Here is a 17,959-nt window from a genome sequence, read left to right as displayed (position 1 = left end):
CGAGCACGAAAGCGTACCTCTTAATGGCGCCCACCACGCCAGCGCGCCGTCGTTTCCCGTTCAGAAGCCGGTAGGCGTTGATGGCGTCCTCTGCTTCCTCGGCTGCATCTCAGATCTCCTTCACCCATTGCTTCACCCGCTCGTCTCTCTTCTGTTTGGCGTCAGCTCGCCGCTGAACGACTGGACTGCTTCTTCAACACCTGGTCATGATGGAGCGAGTTCTTGGACCATTACCTTCAAACATGCTGCGACATGCAGCGTAAGTCCCTGATACATTCATCCTAAGTGTTTAAAATTACTGCAATCTGCATCGAGTAGCTGTAATCGACTGTTTGTCCCTGTAATTTTCTTGCAGCCAAGATGATGAGAGGTATGTTCGAAGGGGTCGTTTGAATTGGCCGGAGGGTGCAACCTCAAGAGAGAGCGTGAAAGCTGTGTTGAAACTTCCTCGGCTGCAGGTACTTCCCTATTTAATACAGATTTATCTATCATTTAATTACCCGTTATTTGCTCATTCAAAAGAGTTGGGAGGACCAGTGTGTCGGTTTTTGTGCTTCATATCTCCCCTTATGCTGAAGCCAAAAATTTTTGTGATGATTCGAGCTGTCTTATGAAAGCTTTTGCTTTGTAGAATCTGGTGATGCAGCACACAGATCATTCAGCTGGGGACTTCATCGATCTTTTATGATTTTGTTCTCTGTTGGGTTAATGATTTATTCTGGTAGTTCACACCTGTGATCGTCCCCTCATCCTCTACTCGTGAGCTTAACTAATGAGGTCCCCAAAAGAGTTCATGAAACTTTGGTGTCACGGTTGCTGCTTCCCTGCACGTCTCCGTGAAGTCGTCAAATCAGAATCACTTAACTCTCCAAATTTGACACATATAAAGAAAGGTCTCACAAAAGCGAAAAATCACACTCACCACCATTGCTGCAATATTATTTCTACACTTCTTCAACCACACTCACCACCCGTGCTGTGTTAGCCCTCTAAACAAGCACTGATCCCCAGAGTCAAAACAGAAATCTTCAAGGAAAAGAGACGCGAAGGTGAAGGCACAGGAGAGAGAGAGAGAGAGAGAGAGAGAGAGACGCGGATGTGATGGTCGGGGGAGGGGGAGAGAGAAAGAAAGAAGAAATTGTCGTCTTTCTCGGGTCAAATTCGATGGCAAAGGAGCCATATCTTTGTTGACCTTTCTATGCATCAAGTCAAACCACCGTATCTTCCTAACCTTTCCATTCTTTGGATATTGCTTTTCCAAGAAAATAAGGAAATTATATGATCTTTAAAAAAAATTAAAATCACATATTCAATATATATATATATATATATATATATTCACAAAACAAATTAAATTCGCATTAAATCCTCGTCAACAAACTATCCTTTGTCTGTCGTAATAATTCTTAATAATTATAGTCCCTAATGATTAATAAGCTATACTAAATTCATTGGGATAAATTCATCCTTTTATAGATTTTAATCCTATATATATATATATATATATATAATACATTTTTAAAATTTTTCTATATAAGACTAAAAATATGAAGTGGCCCCACACCACCCCGTCACCACTCCGGTCTCCTTCCCGAGGCGGTTGCGTCCCCTTCATTCTTTGGCCCCTCTACCTATTTATACAAGAGCACGAACCGGAGAAGGAGCCGAGGGAGAGAGAGAGAGAGACTGCGGTGGTAATGGAAGCAGCCACAGCAACTACAAGGTTTCTCATATCAAGCCCTACTCCTAACCATAAGACGCTTCTCCCCTCCACAGCACGCCTTCGTCGGCGGCTGCGGCCCCTCGCCGTGCGCTGCCTCCAGACCCCCGACCGCACGCTCCCCTACTCCGCCGTCGCCTCCGGTCTCCCCCGCCACCGCCTCGTTCGCCTCGTGGACGAGTTCGCCTCCCTCACGGAGCCGGTCGACCGCGTCAAGCGTCTCCTCGCCTGCGCCGCTTCCCTCCCGGCCTTCCCCGAGGCCGGCCGGGTGCCGGCCAATCGCGTCATGGGCTGCACCGCTCAGGTCTGGCTCTCGGTAGCGATGGACGAACTCGGCCGCGTGCGGTTCGCGGCCGACTCCGATACGGAGATCACCAAGGGTTTCTGTGCCTGCCTTGTCTCTGTTCTCGATGGGGCGCTGCCGGAGGAGGTCTTGGAGATGACGCCGGAGGCTTTCGGCGATCTGAACGTGGTCGGGTTGCCAGTGAGGGCGCACTCGAGGGTCAACACGTGGCACAATGTGCTGATCAGCATGCAGAAGAGGACCACGGCCTTGATCGCCAAGAGAGAAGGGCGGCCGTCTGCCGATCCATTCCCGTCGTTGGTCATCGGGCCTGATGGGATTGAAGCAAAAGGAAGCTACGCAGAAGCTCAGGTGAGCTCTTTTTCACTTAAAGATTTTGAGCTTAAACTATTAGGAAAGGAAGCAAAGCCAAATTAGGATTTATACTTGAAACCAAACCCAAGTGCATGGTAAAAGCCCATAGGAGGAAATAGTCCAATCTAAGAATAAGCTGTCAACGTGAAATTGAAAACAAGTGCATTGTACAAATCCAGATGTGGAAATAGCCATATCTAGGCTTAAGCTGATACCATGAGAAAGATTATTTTGAATTGGGTTACCACGGATTCCAAAAATTTAAGTTGTTAGGAAATGACTCGTTTTATAATAGACTCTAATATTTTCCAACAATCATATAATTGAATTTGTCAAGGAAGAATGAACATTACCATAATCACGTTCATGTACTCCATTGTTCTTGTGTCGTACATTGCACATATATGATAGCATTTATTAAGGTTTTAGTCCTTTAAAACCCCAAACGATGTATGTATCCTGCAGTTCTCATCATGCTGTCATTTGCTGGATGGCGGCACATGATTTATGTCAGTAAATAAGACAATTCGGCGACCTTATTAAAAGAAGTGCTTGGGAATATCTGTTATAAGAGGATTTTCCTAAGGCTCTTTTTGAAATAGCATAAGGGGATTTACATTTTCTTTGGCATTTACTGACACATGCTTGGGGTTGTAGTAAGATGTTCTTATTCTCTCCTTATTTGCATGTTCTTGATCTTTGATTGTATTTGTTTGATTGTCATTGTTTTTACTCCTCTAGACACCTGTAATGCTATTGTTGTACTTTATTCTGCTATAGCCTGAACTACTGTGGTCTTGAACTCTATTTGTTCTGTCCACAATTATCAATCCATCAATTACAGACATAGTACCTAATATTAGTTCAGTGCACAAACCCTCTGGCAGACAGAGAACTTTGTGTTTGTATATGCATACGTTGTGCCAAACCATGCCGACAAATTGTGGATGTGCCACAATAGCGAAGATGAATATTTCGTTATAAACAGATGTACGTATACTTCATCTTATGTTGGTGTCCTGCAGAAAGAAGAATTCATTGTTTTACTCTTCTGTTCGACATGAACGGATGTTTTGACAAGTTCTCATCAGCTTATTATAGTTTAATTGCAGGCAATGTTTTTATCTCCTGATGAGTCAAAAATTAAAGAACTGGTGAGTGTCCTACGAAAAAAGAAAATTGGTGTCGTTGCACATTTTTACATGGATCCAGAGGTCCAAGGCATATTGACTGCTGCACAGAAGTTGTGGCCTCACATCCACATATCTGATTCCTTGGTAATGGCAGATAGGGCTGTTAAAATGGCAGAAGCTGGATGCAAATATATTACAGTACTCGGTGTGGACTTCATGTCTGAAAATGTTCGCGCAATACTTGATCAGGCTGATTTTAAGAAGGTATGTGGTTTTCATTTATTTTTATCAATGAACATTTTGCGTACTCATTCATCTTGTTCTGTGTTCCCTTAAGATATTTACAAAAGTACAAGTTACAAGTTCATAGTTTTTCATTAACACTATATATACACAATCAACTGTTGGAACTAAGGTTTTGCTCCGAAGAGCCCATCATTATAGTCAGATTATTCGCTTTAAGGTTTTGAACATTGATAGTGGTTGATCAGGTCTTCACAAATTAAGGTTATAATTATTTCCATTTACTTGGAAAACTTTAATGGTGTTGTTAACACTCACCAAGTATAAGAATCAATATTCTACATTTCGAGTACGAGATCCATGCTGACCCATAACTGGACCGGATCCATGTACTGGCACATGGTACACTAACACACACTGCCACAAGAGTACCGCATGTGGACAGGCTGCCCAAAATTGGACAGTTCATATACCAGTCAATGGGTGGATCGATTTGTCAATTCCTGATAAGAGAAATGCAAATTTGGTTTAGAACCTAAAGTGTAATCAAACCTATGATGAACTTAGATGGGCTGTGACAAGACCTAGTTGACATTGTTTTGCAATTGCTCCATGGTGTCATGCCATCTTTCCTTGGAGCCTATTACTTAATTGGTGTCAGACAACTTGGAAATTGTCTCTTCAGAGCTGTTATCTTATATGTTCCTTTATTGGATTGTTGTTTGGTCATGATCCAGCAATGTGTTGGTATTTACTATTTTGCCCAAGAGTTGCCTATGGACAAGAACTTTGCCAGTTCTTGCATGGATCAGTACTGGTCTGCCACTCAGATAAAAGAGTTTCTGCAAACCTTTGGCACTGCAAGATAACTATAGCAGTACCCAGTCAGACAGCTACAATATGCACTTGGTAGTTTGGCATGTCCTTAGTATGACAGTTCAGGATTTTATCTTGTTGCTGAGATACTAAATAGTTGTTTGCTGGCAGACTCAGATCTATGGCTTCTTGATTTTAAAAGAAATATACTCATATATTCTAAAGGTTCTAATGGTCTCTTTATAAAATCTATGCTTTGGTTTTATTCTGGCACAGTGGAAGATATCTTCAGGTCTTTGAACTTTTCAAATTTTGTCTTGCTATGATGTTTGTCAATTATTATATACATTTAACAAAAAATTCTTCCATTTTAATTTCGCAGAGATGTCTCCATCATCATCTTATACTGCTCTGTGAATCTCCTACAACAGTGCAGTTCAGATGCTGCAATATGAATACATTTAAGTTTACATGACAATCACATATTGAGTCTCAGCAACCTCTTGTACTCTGCCTACATTCTTGAAAAGGAAACTCAAATGCATTCTTTTTATAATTATTTTCATTATGGATGTTAGACTGTTAAACTTGTTTGAGTTTAGATTTTATCCTAACTCATTTTGAGATAATAATAATTAACAAAGATCACGTTTGTTTTTAGAAACAAGCTTGAATGCATTTTGAAGTACATTTAACTGGTTTATCTTGCACAGTGGTATCTTTTGGAAGACTCTTAACCACAATAGGTTTCATGCAGGTTGGTGTGTACAGAATGTCCAATGAACTAATTGGTTGCTCTTTGGCGGATGCAGCAGCGAGTTCGACATATATGCAGTTTTTGGAGGCAGCTTCAAATTCACCACCTTCATTGCATGTGATCTACATAAATACTTCTTTGGAGACTAAGGCCTATGGACATGAACTAGTGCCTACAATCACTTGTACTTCATCTAATGTTGTGCAGACGATTTTTCAGGTTGGCAATGCTCATAAACTCTTTGCTCCCTTTTAGATTTTGCATTTCATATCTGGTAGTTGCATGTTTTAGTGAAGCACATTGCGTCAATTTGGATTACTAGTCTCATGTATTCATAATTTGATTTTTCTCTAATAAAATATTTGCTAGGCATTTGCTCAAGTACCGGATTTAAATGTTTGGTATGGTCCGGATTCCTACATGGGTGCAAATATTGTGGAGTTGTTTCACCAAATGACTGACATGACAGATGAAGAAATATCAGGAATACATCCAGATCATAATAGGAACTCAATAAGATCATTACTGAAGAGGCTGCACTACTACCAGGTTTGTGGACCGTTGCTCTGTTCTTCCTTTCTTTAATCAGCATTTATTACACAGAAATGCTGCTTCGATTTTTGGCTGTCATTCGCAATATTTTTAGTTATAAGGTTTTATGCATGTTCAGTTGTCAAAGTTCATGCATGTTCTCTTGAGTTCCAATTCCCAAAGAAAACGGGTTAAATCAATGTGACTTCCTGCATTTAAACAAATTACTTTCACCAACTTTTTATTGTAGCTTAATGTAATTATGTACTATTGCACACTTTTGGTATTTGCTTGGTTATATCATGGAAAGAAAGCTAATAGCACAGACATGTCTGAGGTGCTTTTTGATGCATTATCCTGAAGATATTTTACTTTGAGTGCTTCAAATTATTGATAAGACATGCTAGAATGTGCCTTAAATTGCTTGTTGGAAAGGAGACATCAGTTGTGCTACAAATGAATTCTTTTTGTCAATTTAACGCCCTGTATTTCTCATGGAGTTGAAGTTTTATCCACATTAGATTTTGAGTTATCATAACGAACGTGGTTGACATGGGGCAGGGACAATTCATAGTGTAGGAATTTTAAAAGGCTTCAAATCTAGCAATATATTAGACAGACCATGGTTTATATGGAAATTGTGCAGTAATTTAGTTATTACTGACACTCGTGTTTAAATAAAAATTATTGCAAATGCTCTCTCTAATAGATCTGGTAATTCCAGTGTGTTCGTCTGTTGCCTTTGCTGATCATGAAACTCGTACAACTTTAACATACAGGATGGTAACTGCATTGTGCACGATATGTTTGGTCATGAAGTAGTGGAGAGAATAAAAGAGCTGTACTGTGATGCATTCTTAACAGCTCATTTTGAAGTTCCGGGTGAAATGTTTTCTTTGGCAATGGAGGCAAAGAGGAGAGGAATGGGAGTTGTAGGCTCCACCCAAAACATTTTGGATTTCATTAAAAACCGGGTACAGGAAGCTTTGGACAGGGACATCGACGATCACCTACAGTTTGTGTTAGGAACCGAATCAGGAATGTTGACTTCCATAGTTGCCGCAGTTCGTAGATTACTGGGTTCAAGGGAATCAAGATGTAAAATTAAAGTTGAGATTGTATTTCCAGTCTCATCGGATTCAGTATCAAGGACATCAGTGAATGGGTCTCAGGGTCTAAATTATGCTATACCAAGTGATATCACAGAACTTGCTGTTGTTCCCGGTGTGGCAAACGGTGAAGGGTGCTCTGTTCATGGAGGTTGTGCTTCCTGTCCATATATGAAGGTTAGTGCCTCTTTCTATGTATCTAATAATTGATGATTCTACAGTAATCCTTAGACCTCGGTGTGAAATCTTAGATATGTTATCAGAACATAAAGACAATCCGACTGAGCATCATGCAAGGAGGCATCTGCCAATCAAAATCGTGCATTGTCACAAAAATGTATAGACTGCTCCGACCTGCTCTAAAATCTTCATATGTTGAGTGCAGATGAACTCACTACACTCGTTGTTGAGAGTGTGCCAGCAACTTCCCGACAAAGACGGCACTCTTCATGCCTATGAAGCTAACAGGTTTAATGCAGTAACACCTGGTGGAAAACCGGTTGCCGATATTGGATGTGAGCCAATTCTACACATGAGGCACTTTCAGGTTAGTTATTGGCTGCATCTATATCTCATTCTAACTTTAGAGTTAGAGGTTTGTCAAGAATTTGTCGGTATTACCTTCTCCTCCTATTTTTCTTTTTTTTCTTTTGCTGATGTATCATTACTCTTCGACTTGATGGTAGTCAATCGGAGATAATTTCTCTTTTTTTTTTTCATCCAGGCAACAGGAAAATTACCTGACAAGCTCATCCATCATATCCTCCATAGATGAATACCAACGGCAAGTTTTAAGAAGGATATGTAATCCATCCACAGTTCACTGCTTAATGCAGGTGTGCTCGATATGTTTGACTCGGTTATGCCAATTTGATAGTAATTATTTATAAACTTCGGTGATTTGTTGTTGGGTCATGACGGTGCATCTCCTTCGTCATAGAACTTGCTATGTATTAGTCTCTCTAAATTTAGTCATTTTGCTTATATCGGGCATTGTTCATTGAAAAATGAAATGACAGCTTTAATTATTCGCCAAAGCTAGAAATAATTTTCAGAATTTGAACTCCAAGATGTTTTAAGACAGATTAATAAATAGTATGATAGATTACATCTCATGTAAACCTTTTTTTTTTGTTTTTCCAAATTTAGTCCATTTTTAAATTGGAAGATATGACGAGGTTTATAGGACCCCAAGAACACAAAAAAACAAAAAGAGGTTGTGGATATAAATAATCCCGTCGTCGTCAATTGCGTTTTGGGTGTAAGAGGCGCTGCTACTTCGCCCGCGTTCATTCTCCTCGTAGTTTGCCCTTACCGGCCAAACCCATGCTTATCTTCGTGGCGAGGTTAAGAACTATTAATATGTTTAAAAAGACAATAGTGTTTTGAGAAATATTGTAGCTGAGGGCTTAGATCAATTAACCAGACTTAGTGTTTTGAAAAATATTAATACTAGGGACTTAATAATATTAATACCAAAAAGGACAAGAGTTGCTATTAAGTGGCTTGTCAAGTATTTTAGAAATATGATAAAAAGGGCATCGATTGAAAATTTTGATGAAAAAGAGATAATTTTTCTCGAGAATTCGCTCATACAATTAAAAAAGAATGTCACATTGCTAAATATTAAAAGTGGTAATATGAAACATATTGGTTAAACTCTTGGATTGAATCAGTAAGAAATCTCATAATAAATCTACCCAAACCCAATCATTTGATTCAAAAACTAACTTTTATTATCGACCTACCGACCGACCGTAAAACTAACTGGACAAGTCATCAAGTTTTATTTCCCAAGAGAATATGTGATTTTGCTCCAAAACTTTGTAAATTATAAATGAAGGGTTATTCTTGAAAACCAATCATCTGTTTGTTAAAATGCTCAATAAAGAATTTGCACATCCATCTATAGATACAAGTAGATCCAAGTTGAAGTTTCAGCCCAGAATTTAATGGTCTAATGTCTGCTGAGATTTCCATGATTACTACACATCTCATTTGTTTTCCTTGATGTTTGCTCACAAAGTGTGACTATGAACAATGTAATGTAGAGCAGGATATCCTACATTATGAGATGCAAGAAACAAAGTCTGGTCAATCTTCTCATTTAGAATACTTGCCTGACTAACGCGCATCTCAGGCAGCTTACATTTCAAGAAAAAAGGGCAAAAAAAATTTACCAGATACCTAATCAAGAAAACTACCATGGTCGCAGGAGATGAAAGGGAAGAAAAATATCATAGACTGACTACATTTACATCACGACAAACTAACAAAGTTTTATCGATCTAGGAATATAGTTCGCAAGGAGTTGAGTGCCAATTATGTGATATCTGTTTTGAACACCTGCTTATTGCTTATCAGTTGATGACTCCGTAAATTTCCTAGATTCAGTATCCCGAGCAAAAATATAAGGATCTTGCTCGCTTTCTGATTTGGCATCGACTCTCCTTCGTAGCTCGAAATCATCTTTTTCGGTTGATGGTTCCGCCAAGCTAGTAGTCCCACAAGTGGTTGTAACACCGAATACCGGAGATGCCTCCATTTCAAAATCCTCGTCTGATACTTTTCCCTCAGAACCACTGCTCTCGGAGCTGTAATCATTCTCATCATTTATAGTTGAATCACCCCCAACAGTCTCAAATTTTGAATCGGTATCTTCCGCCATCTCTGGTTCAGCTGGACGCTGTTGGATTGGCACTGCATTACTGATAACATGACCTGCCTTTAATTTTTCCATGTAAACTGCCATTTCACTTTTATATCTCTCCTTGTCCTTCAAACCTCTATCCTGATACACCTGAAATTTTAAATTATAAAAAAAAATTGAACAGAAGTAAACTTGTCAGAATCTTCATTTAGAATTGGAAGAAAAAAGTTTGAGTAAATTGTTGCTGGTACTCACGGCTTTCTCAGTCTCTGTAAGTTTGTTCCACGATTCACCAATTATTTTGCTAATTTCTCTGTCTTTTCCTGGATAAAGTGGCTTAAGCCTAGCGTGCTGCTCAGCAAAGAAGAAATTATATCCGCTCCTGTTTGGTTTTGGATGACTAGGGTCTCTTTTACTGAGCTTCTTCCTACGGCGACGATGGCGAACACTTCTGAAGTTGCTATTATCAGCAAAATCACTGTACCGTGTTAATTGCTCAGAGGTCTGTTGAGGAATGTGATAGAGAACCCCTCTGAGTTTTGCTGATCCAACAGTAACAGTCACAAAATATCCATGCTCAAATTTTCCATCAATTACTCCAACAACTTGAGGATATTGGGATGAGGCCAGACCTAGAGATAGGGTAGTAACTGATTAGTAATCTTGGCGGAAGTGCTGGTATCTGTCATGGAGTTCAGACAAAACATTTATGACCACAATGACAAGAGTGACAATTAGCAAAAGATAATACTCTGTCAACACCTTGTTGATACATGAGAAAAACTGTTTCACTAAATAGTAACTCATTGTGCATGTCAGCCTCAATCTTGCATTGCTTCATTAAGCACTCGACAGTCAGAATATTTCTCAAATTTGACAATAGAAATTATTTCACGTCGTGGTTCAAGGCAACTGAACAACCTCATGGATATACAACAAAGATTGTTATCGAAAAAGTGTATGTGATATCACTAAATTACTATAATGCAAACTCACCATTGTTTCTCATCCGTTTTCGGGAAGAAGCCTGAGTTTCAGAAAATGGTAAGACATGCTCGACCAATCTCTCTGACGAACCCGAAGTGGCTGAGGCTATCTTTGCAGGTGCTGCAAAACAATGTAAGGAACAATAAGGCTCAGGGAAAAAGGAGGGGAGAGGGGGGGGAGACTGCATGTGCAAACCAGCTGGAGAGTTCCATCCTTGAGACCGAAAGAAATATATCTGCTCATAATGACGCAACAAGGACATGTAGTATTTGCGAAGCACAAATGATGCATTTGTGGCCGTAGAGGGGAAAGCAAAAGCAGCAGTCACTTCTCTCCATCTACGATCTGCAATTACCTGTCATCAAGTAAAAGATATAAATAGTTGCTGTGATTTGAGAAGGTGCTGGCTAGAAATATCTTTTGACAGAGAAAAACGGGATGACAACCTTTATGTGTGCACATGTAACAATACAAGTTACTAGATTATTACCTTATACCAAGTGGATCTCACCACCAGGTTTCAAATGCTTAAAACAAATAATCAGCGAAAGGTCATCATGTACATATAGGGAGACTCATCATGTTATGTTCCAATCTGGGACTGTTAGGGTATCAGGATTTTCTTCAATTGAATCCTTGAGGTCTTTGTCACTTGTCAGGAAATAAGCGAACATGTTAAACAAAGCTTGGTGACAAGATATGCGACTTTTACAATCTAAATACCAACTTAGACATGTCAACCTAATCTGCTTCAGTATGATGTCGACAACTGTTTGCTCCAATAGGATTTTACTTATAGGTAGAACCAGATACCTGATGTCATATAAACATGATTTTCTAGATATGTTAAACAAGATATAAAATGTAATCCTACACGTTAAAATTCATAACACCCTTAACTCTTTAAGAACACTGAAATGCAACTTGGTATTAGATAATTAAGTTGAATACACAAATAATAGAAATGTCCACAGCTTTATGCTAAAATACAATGTCATGTAGTTCCTCGGCAATAATGTATATTAAATAATGAAAGCATAGATAAATATTTGACAGACATGATTGCAGTTATGATCCTTGCTATTGAAATTCTGGAACTCGTAATAAAATTCTATGCAAGGTTTAAAATTTCCATCCGATAACAGTTTGGACAGTTTGTCAAACTTCTCGGTCACCTATATACCAGGTGATACACCAAACTGTATTGCTTGGTATCACTGAAAAGTAATACATAAAATCAACCAATACCAATTTACATGGTATAATATTGATTATACCAACTGTGACTTACTGATTTGATCAGTATTTGAAACCTTGATTTCATGAATAAAGAATGTTATGCATACCAGTAATAAAAATATATAGCAGCAAAAATATAACTTAAAATTCCACATAAAATATCATTTTCAGTTTTGACCCATTACCTTTTCGATTCCACCTCGAGATGTCACCTCAACAAAAAGTCGGTGCAGGTCGAGATCCTTGCCTCCTATAATTGGTACCCTAGGAAGGAACACAATTCAAAAAATTAGAGACAGAGTGATAAATATAGAATGAGAATTTATATCGCCAAAAACTGAAACTAGATTAACTTTTCTAATTATACAGTGAATAGTTTCCAAGATATTACATCTATGGAGTCTGTAAGCTACATTTCTAAATCCCTATACCAACTATAATACCAATCTATTTGTTCAAGTTTTATCTGTATAATTCTTTGATCATTTCGATTATTTTATTATTATCATTTCACCTAAACTATGAGGTTCAGGGTAAGTTATTCAAGCATTTGAAGGGATTTCTAGATTGGGCAAATTTGGGTGAAAAACCTATCTATCTCGAGAAGATGGTTAGGAGACCAAAAAAATTATAAGACGAATAAAGGAAGAGCAATTCTGATAGGGTACAAGTACGATGGTATATATGTGGGGGTTTCATCTCCATTATAATCTTCACCATTCCAAAATCCAAATTTCCATGGCTAACCTAAATAGGCAGCAGTCTCATGTGCTGGTGTTCCATAATGTAGCAAATGATAAGCTAAAATTGATAAATTAGGAAATTAGTATGCAAATGGAAAAGGATTGGGACTAAAACAAAAAACATCCTTCTTTTAAACATGCGGAAACTACAGCTATTATACGTTAGACATCTTCAGTTGCATGCAAATAATAAAAGTTCCTTTAATACAAAACCAGAGATAACCTTGCAAGGTCAGTCATAAGGAAATTTGCTTCTAACTTAAAAAGCATTGTCTATCAGATTCCATAATAGGACAAAAAGCATAAATTGAAAAGAAGTGAATCCTAAATATAATGCAGTGTATCATTTCCCTCGCATCGAGAATATGATAGAACATACAATTAGAACTAAATGATTCCCTAATTTCTTTAACAATATATCTCAGATTCCTATCTCTGGTGTATACTATCTTTATTCACAATGTGATTTCTTACTTTTTTGTACTCAAGCATAAATCTTCCTTGCTTGTCAGGCATTCTGAACTGCTGCAAGTCCCAAGCAACACTAAGATATCTATAGATTTTGAAGGAATGTAATTAATGAGGACAGGACAACTTCATATCAGGATTTGCATCACCTTCCTTGACGAAGAGCCAAATATATCAAAAAAATATGCCTTTTGAAGAAAATAAGAGAAAGGCTCAAACCTACCCATGTTAAAGATTTTAGATCTTCTCCTATTTGCACCTGTCAACTTCCATCCCAACCAACTAATAGAAGGAATTCATTTAATATAAGAAGACAGATCAACTGGAGACAACCTCAAGCATACCCAGGCAGTATCTTGCAATAAAAACATTACTTTTCGTGATGTCTAAGTGCTACCCTTTCTTTTTCAGGCATTTGATACATCACAACATATATGATACGACTTAAGCCAGGTCCATCTTTACAGATGAATGTCATGTATCTACATGAATCTTACAGAAAGACGAGGATTGGCTCAAAGGATACATCGATGTCTAGTAGACTGAAAGAAAGGGTTGCAGAAAAACCATAAGATTGTGTCCTACCTCAAAGGCCTCTGTAAGAAACTTTTCTTTCAACCATACCATCCATATCCATCCTTGAGAAATATTTAACCCTTAATCGACTGAATAAGATCGACAAAACCAGATACCTTCCTCGTGAAGGAAACATGACCAGCAGAAACGTCGACATAAAAGTCTCCGATTTAAACAATAGAACCCAACCCCCACCCCCCAACAAAAGAAAAAAAACAACAAAAACAATAACTTTACCTCTAACATAGATCAGATTTACACAGAAGTAGAAAAAACGGATATAGGATGAACAAGAACTATTCAATATAGAAAACGAAAACGTTCCTACAGAAGAAGAATCAGAGAGTCAAGAAACAAACTAGTTCTGGGATGAAAAAAAAGTGAAAGTGGTTCTCACATGAACTTAGTCCCCATTGTGGAGTGCAACTTCTCGAGCGTTTCCCTAAACAACTTGGGATCAGCAATTACATCTTCGTAATCCGCCAGGGGCTTAGGATAGGGATGATACTCCGCAGGAGAGGTGGCGCCCTCTTCCCCGACATGCTGAGGATGTGAATTTGTCAGCACCACATGCTTGCCCTTATCAGAACCCACTCCCTCCTCCACCCCTTTCCAACCCTTATCACTAACTTCACTCCCCTTCTCAATCATCTTCGTTCCCCCCACCACCACCGCCACCAGCTTTTATCTGCAATCAAACCGAAATAACTGCCACAACATTAAAAATACACCAATAAACAACCCTAGATCGTCGATTACTTTCATAACAATCAACTATTTTATGCCTAAAATACCATTCACATCTCCAAATTAAACGACATGAGATGTTGCACTAATGGGTTCCATAATTAATGGATAAATGAATGAAGCCAAGGAAAACTAGGGCACCAACATTTCCGTTTTATCTTCCCGACTGCAGCTGTGGTCAAGATGGTAACAAGGTACATGCATACATACCAGGAACCAAAGCAGGAGGAGAAGGAGGAGGATATGTACTACATATATATTATCTATAAATACATCTATATATATAAATATATATATGTATGTGAGGGTATATATATATATATATAGATATATATAGTGAAAATGAAATGATAAGAAGAACAAACCATATGGATTGTACCACCAGACCGAGGAATATTTTGCAAGGGGGAGATGGAGAGATGTGAGGGAAGATGCTGGGAATACATCAAATATTTTTGTCCTGTGTTTTTTTGTTGGTCGGTTGGTTCACAAAGAGAAAGAGAAAAAGGATGATAATGTGAGGCTGGCAGGGGATTAGGGAAGGAACTAACGTGTCACGTTTCGGCATCGGAGATAACGGCAAAACTCTCCCCTCTGTCACTACCGTTTCCCCTGCGTTCTCACCTTCCTCTCATTGGCTCAAGCGATGGACCCCACCCGTCGGGTGGCCCGCGGATATCGAAACGCTTTCTTGCGCAGAGAAACGCCCGTGATTCTGATTTCTCGCGCAGAGAAAAAATGAGACTTGACGGACGGGACCCACGTGCGGGGCCCGGTGCTGATCCAATAGCGAGGCGGGTGAGCCGAGATATTTACATTAGGCTTTTTTAGTCACGGGATTGGGTCGGGTTGGCGCCCGTGAGGATCCGTGAAGCGGCAGCGACGACGAACGGAACGGATCCCGTGACTTGACGGCCCTGCTCCGTCGCCGTTACGTGTAACGGCAGATTTGGGTGGGTGGACCGGGTCATGGAATCAACCACCCCCACTAAAAATCTTGAGGAGGAGATGACATGACATGATGGCGCTCACCGTCGGCATGGTCGTATGACTCCCACTATGAATTCGGAGCCTCCTCGCTCCTTCCATATGTTTGAATTCGAATATGGATTTATATTTGGGTGGGTTGAATTTTACGGATATTTTATTTGTCAATGATGATGATAATAATGATGGATTGGATTTATTTTTCAGATACATATAATAACATTGGTATTCACCGAATGTTCGACTACAATCCTAAATAACGGTGAATTGTTCTTCTCACAAAGGGATTCATCCTCAGGATTATTTAGGAAGGCTAAGCAAGAAAGGAATGGAAGGCATTTTAATATCTCAACTAATATTAATATTTTCCATATATCATTTATGTTAATTTATAAAACCTACCTTAATCATATTTAGATGACCGTTTGAGTTAAAGAAGTAAAATAAGAACTAAAATATCCTTAATATTTATGTCATGAGCCTTCTAAGGGTATTAATGTAAATTGGAATTTGAACTAATAGTTATTTTATTATAGATACTTAAGATTTACTATATATATATATATCCATCCAAAAGATCAGAGTTACTGCTGATCCAAAGGATCAAAGTTATCAGATTATGATGAGCTCAATATTCTAATCTTCAGTGTTAATCTTCATATCAATCCATCACCAGCATTTGTCATTTGTAGGAAATCAAAAATCTCTTTAGCCCACAGAAATCCAAAATTAAAGGAAAAAAGGAGCTCTTATAATGATGAAGTTATCCATCAAACCAACATGATAAACAAAGCTACTACAAGCAACCATGGAAGACTCAACAAAGATGGCAGACAGACCTGAGAAACACAAACAACACACACATCCCAAATCCATGGACCTAAAACACTGATATATCATAGTTCTTGCTGCTGCTGCACCATATATACTGACATCAGAAACCTAAGCCACGCATTCTTCTTCTCAGGCCGCAGGCTTCTTCTTCTCCTCTGCCTTCTCGGCCTCGACCACCTCGACGTAGGCCGGTGCATCCTCCTCCACCGCATCGGCTTCAGCCACCTGTTCACCTTCTTCAGTGGGCTTAAACGCAGTCTCTTCGGCTTCCTTCTCCTCCGGCTCTGCTGCTGCTTCAGTTGCTACTGCGGGGTCCGCCTCAGGCTCTTCTACGACCTGTTCGACGGCTGCCGCAGGTGCAGGATCAGTTTCCGCGGGGGCGTCTTTGGGATCTTCTACAGTGGGCTTTGCGGTGGCGTCTTCGGACTCTACGACGGCCACTTCGAACGGTGGCGCAGGAACAGATGCAGCTTCGACAGGGGCAACCGGTGCATCTGTTGGAACCTCAACCACCGGTGCTGATACGACCTGCACACAGCGCCATTGTTAGGAGACATTCAGAGATTCGTAGAGACAGACTGGGGAAGATGCGATGGGCTACGAACACATTGGTGGCTCACCTCAACGGAAGCCATGGGAAGGTGGAGAGGAAGACCTAACAAAGATGCGAATGATGTGTTGAAGTGGGATGGGAAAGCTTGTTGGGGATGTGAAGGGTACTTATAATACGAGGGACTCCATGGCAGTGAGAATCTTTACAGACATCCGGCCGTGGCGCCATTGGCCGGAACAGTCCACCGGTTTCCTATATTGCTGCTGCGTTCATGCGTGCAGCTTTTCGTTTGTTTGTGTCTTCTTCATGCAGGGTTTGCGCTGAGGTGGATTGATATGCGTACTCCCATCTTTTTTTATATGGGATATGCTCTGTGAGCAATCTAACAAAAGATAGTATCCTGAAACGGGGTTCTGAGTGAGGAATTGGAGGGTGGTAATAACATCCGAGACGCGCAAGAGCAACGGAAGGTCGAGGGTAGTGGCAGAGGCTGCCACCGGCCAATTGACCGTCGAAATGACCCTCACGCCTTCCATCACCGTCGCAGCGGCCACGCGGGCCCATCGGCGACGTGGCGATGACGTATACTGGAGTGAGAGACAGCTCAGACTGGGCCTTCCTTTTGTCACGTGTCCTGCGAGGCCGACGGTGGCCCCGCCGGCCGTCGTCTGCTTCGACGCACAGGGCCGGTTTGTACGCATGCAGAGAGGGAGATAGAGAGAGAGAGAGAGAGAGCTAAGCGAGACAGTTTCAATGGGCGAAGACGCAGAGACACCTGACGAGGATGAAGGCGAAAGCAAACGGCAGTACTGATCGATGGAAGCAACAAATTGCAGTGCACTCAGCGTGAAAGAATTATGGCCTCAACTCTTTTTTGTGCTACCTCTCATGAAGGATGCAGATTAGTCATATCCTCATTCTCATTCTCTGTTAGGTTCATTAAAAGAAAAAAAATAATCGAAGGCTTAATCCTAATTTTCCACATCCATGATAAGATGATGCTGTTCTTCAACACCACATAATTATAATTAATTATTCAAACTGAAACCTGTAATTCAAATTCTCATCATCAACCCAACCACAATGTGGGGGTAAATTAAAACAACAAAAAACTTTAATTTATTCTTTTCTCTTTTTTTTTATCATCTCGTTTTGTTTTATTTTCATAAAATATCTATCTTTTCTAATCATAATCTTTATCGTTTTAT

At 39.7% G+C, this 17,959-nt stretch overlaps 3 protein-coding genes across 4 annotated transcripts; 1 reads left to right on the top strand and 2 right to left on the bottom strand.

The window, feature by feature from the left end:
- Positions 1-1,642: 1,642 nt before the first annotated feature.
- On the top strand, positions 1,643-7,951 carry LOC135645432 (quinolinate synthase, chloroplastic-like). The gene is made up of 7 exons (XM_065163797.1): positions 1,643-2,375; positions 3,491-3,775; positions 5,328-5,546; positions 5,697-5,876; positions 6,638-7,144; positions 7,353-7,514; positions 7,692-7,951. Exons 1-7 carry the CDS (start codon positions 1,698-1,700, stop codon positions 7,740-7,742), a joined length of 2,082 nt encoding a protein of 693 aa, XP_065019869.1. The 5' UTR covers positions 1,643-1,697; the 3' UTR covers positions 7,743-7,951.
- Positions 7,952-9,042: 1,091 nt separating this feature from the next.
- LOC103996022 (high mobility group B protein 15) lies at positions 9,043-14,882 on the bottom strand. 2 transcript variants are annotated; one of them, XM_009416818.3, is made up of 7 exons: positions 14,743-14,882; positions 14,028-14,318; positions 12,029-12,107; positions 10,800-10,959; positions 10,614-10,724; positions 9,873-10,249; positions 9,043-9,767 (listed from the first exon to the last, which is right to left on the bottom strand). In XM_009416818.3, exons 2-7 carry the CDS (start codon positions 14,279-14,281, stop codon positions 9,318-9,320), a joined length of 1,431 nt encoding a protein of 476 aa, XP_009415093.2. In that variant the 5' UTR covers positions 14,282-14,318; positions 14,743-14,882; the 3' UTR covers positions 9,043-9,317. The 2 variants fall into 2 exon arrangements, with proteins under 2 accessions (XP_009415093.2, XP_009415094.2); XM_009416819.3 differs by lacking the exon at positions 14,743-14,882 and adding an exon at positions 14,523-14,612.
- A 1,211-nt stretch (positions 14,883-16,093) lies between these two features.
- Positions 16,094-16,964, bottom strand: LOC135644834 (uncharacterized). Its single transcript, XM_065162755.1, has 2 exons — positions 16,819-16,964; positions 16,094-16,726 (listed from the first exon to the last, which is right to left on the bottom strand). Exons 1-2 carry the CDS (start codon positions 16,831-16,833, stop codon positions 16,328-16,330), a joined length of 414 nt encoding a protein of 137 aa, XP_065018827.1. The 5' UTR covers positions 16,834-16,964; the 3' UTR covers positions 16,094-16,327.
- Positions 16,965-17,959: the final 995 nt, after the last annotated feature.

Source organism: Musa acuminata, chromosome BXJ3-8 (genome assembly GCF_036884655.1).
Source record: "Musa acuminata AAA Group cultivar baxijiao chromosome BXJ3-8, Cavendish_Baxijiao_AAA, whole genome shotgun sequence".
In the NCBI taxonomy this organism is placed as follows: Eukaryota; Viridiplantae; Streptophyta; class Magnoliopsida; order Zingiberales; family Musaceae; genus Musa; species Musa acuminata.
The sequence above is the reverse complement of the archived record's forward strand: the minus strand, read 5'-3'. Positions and strand labels throughout refer to the sequence as shown.

Excerpts from the sequence above, each read along its gene's own strand:
- LOC135645432 (XM_065163797.1), top strand. The coding sequence starts at position 1,698 with ATGGAAGCAGCCACAGCAACTACAAGGTTTCTCATATCAAGCCCTACT. Across the intron at positions 5,877-6,637 it reads AGAGGCTGCACTACTACCAG|GATGGTAACTGCATTGTGCA; the intron begins GTTTGTGGACCG and ends TTTAACATACAG. Across the intron at positions 7,145-7,352 it reads CTTCCTGTCCATATATGAAG|ATGAACTCACTACACTCGTT; the intron begins GTTAGTGCCTCT and ends TGTTGAGTGCAG.
- LOC103996022 (XM_009416818.3), bottom strand. The coding sequence starts at position 14,281 with ATGATTGAGAAGGGGAGTGAAGTTAGTGATAAGGGTTGGAAAGGGGTG. Across the intron at positions 10,725-10,799 it reads AGGATGGAACTCTCCAGCTG|CACCTGCAAAGATAGCCTCA; the intron begins GTTTGCACATGC and ends ATTGTTTTGCAG. Across the intron at positions 10,250-10,613 it reads AAAACGGATGAGAAACAATG|GTCTGGCCTCATCCCAATAT; the intron begins GTGAGTTTGCAT and ends CCCTATCTCTAG.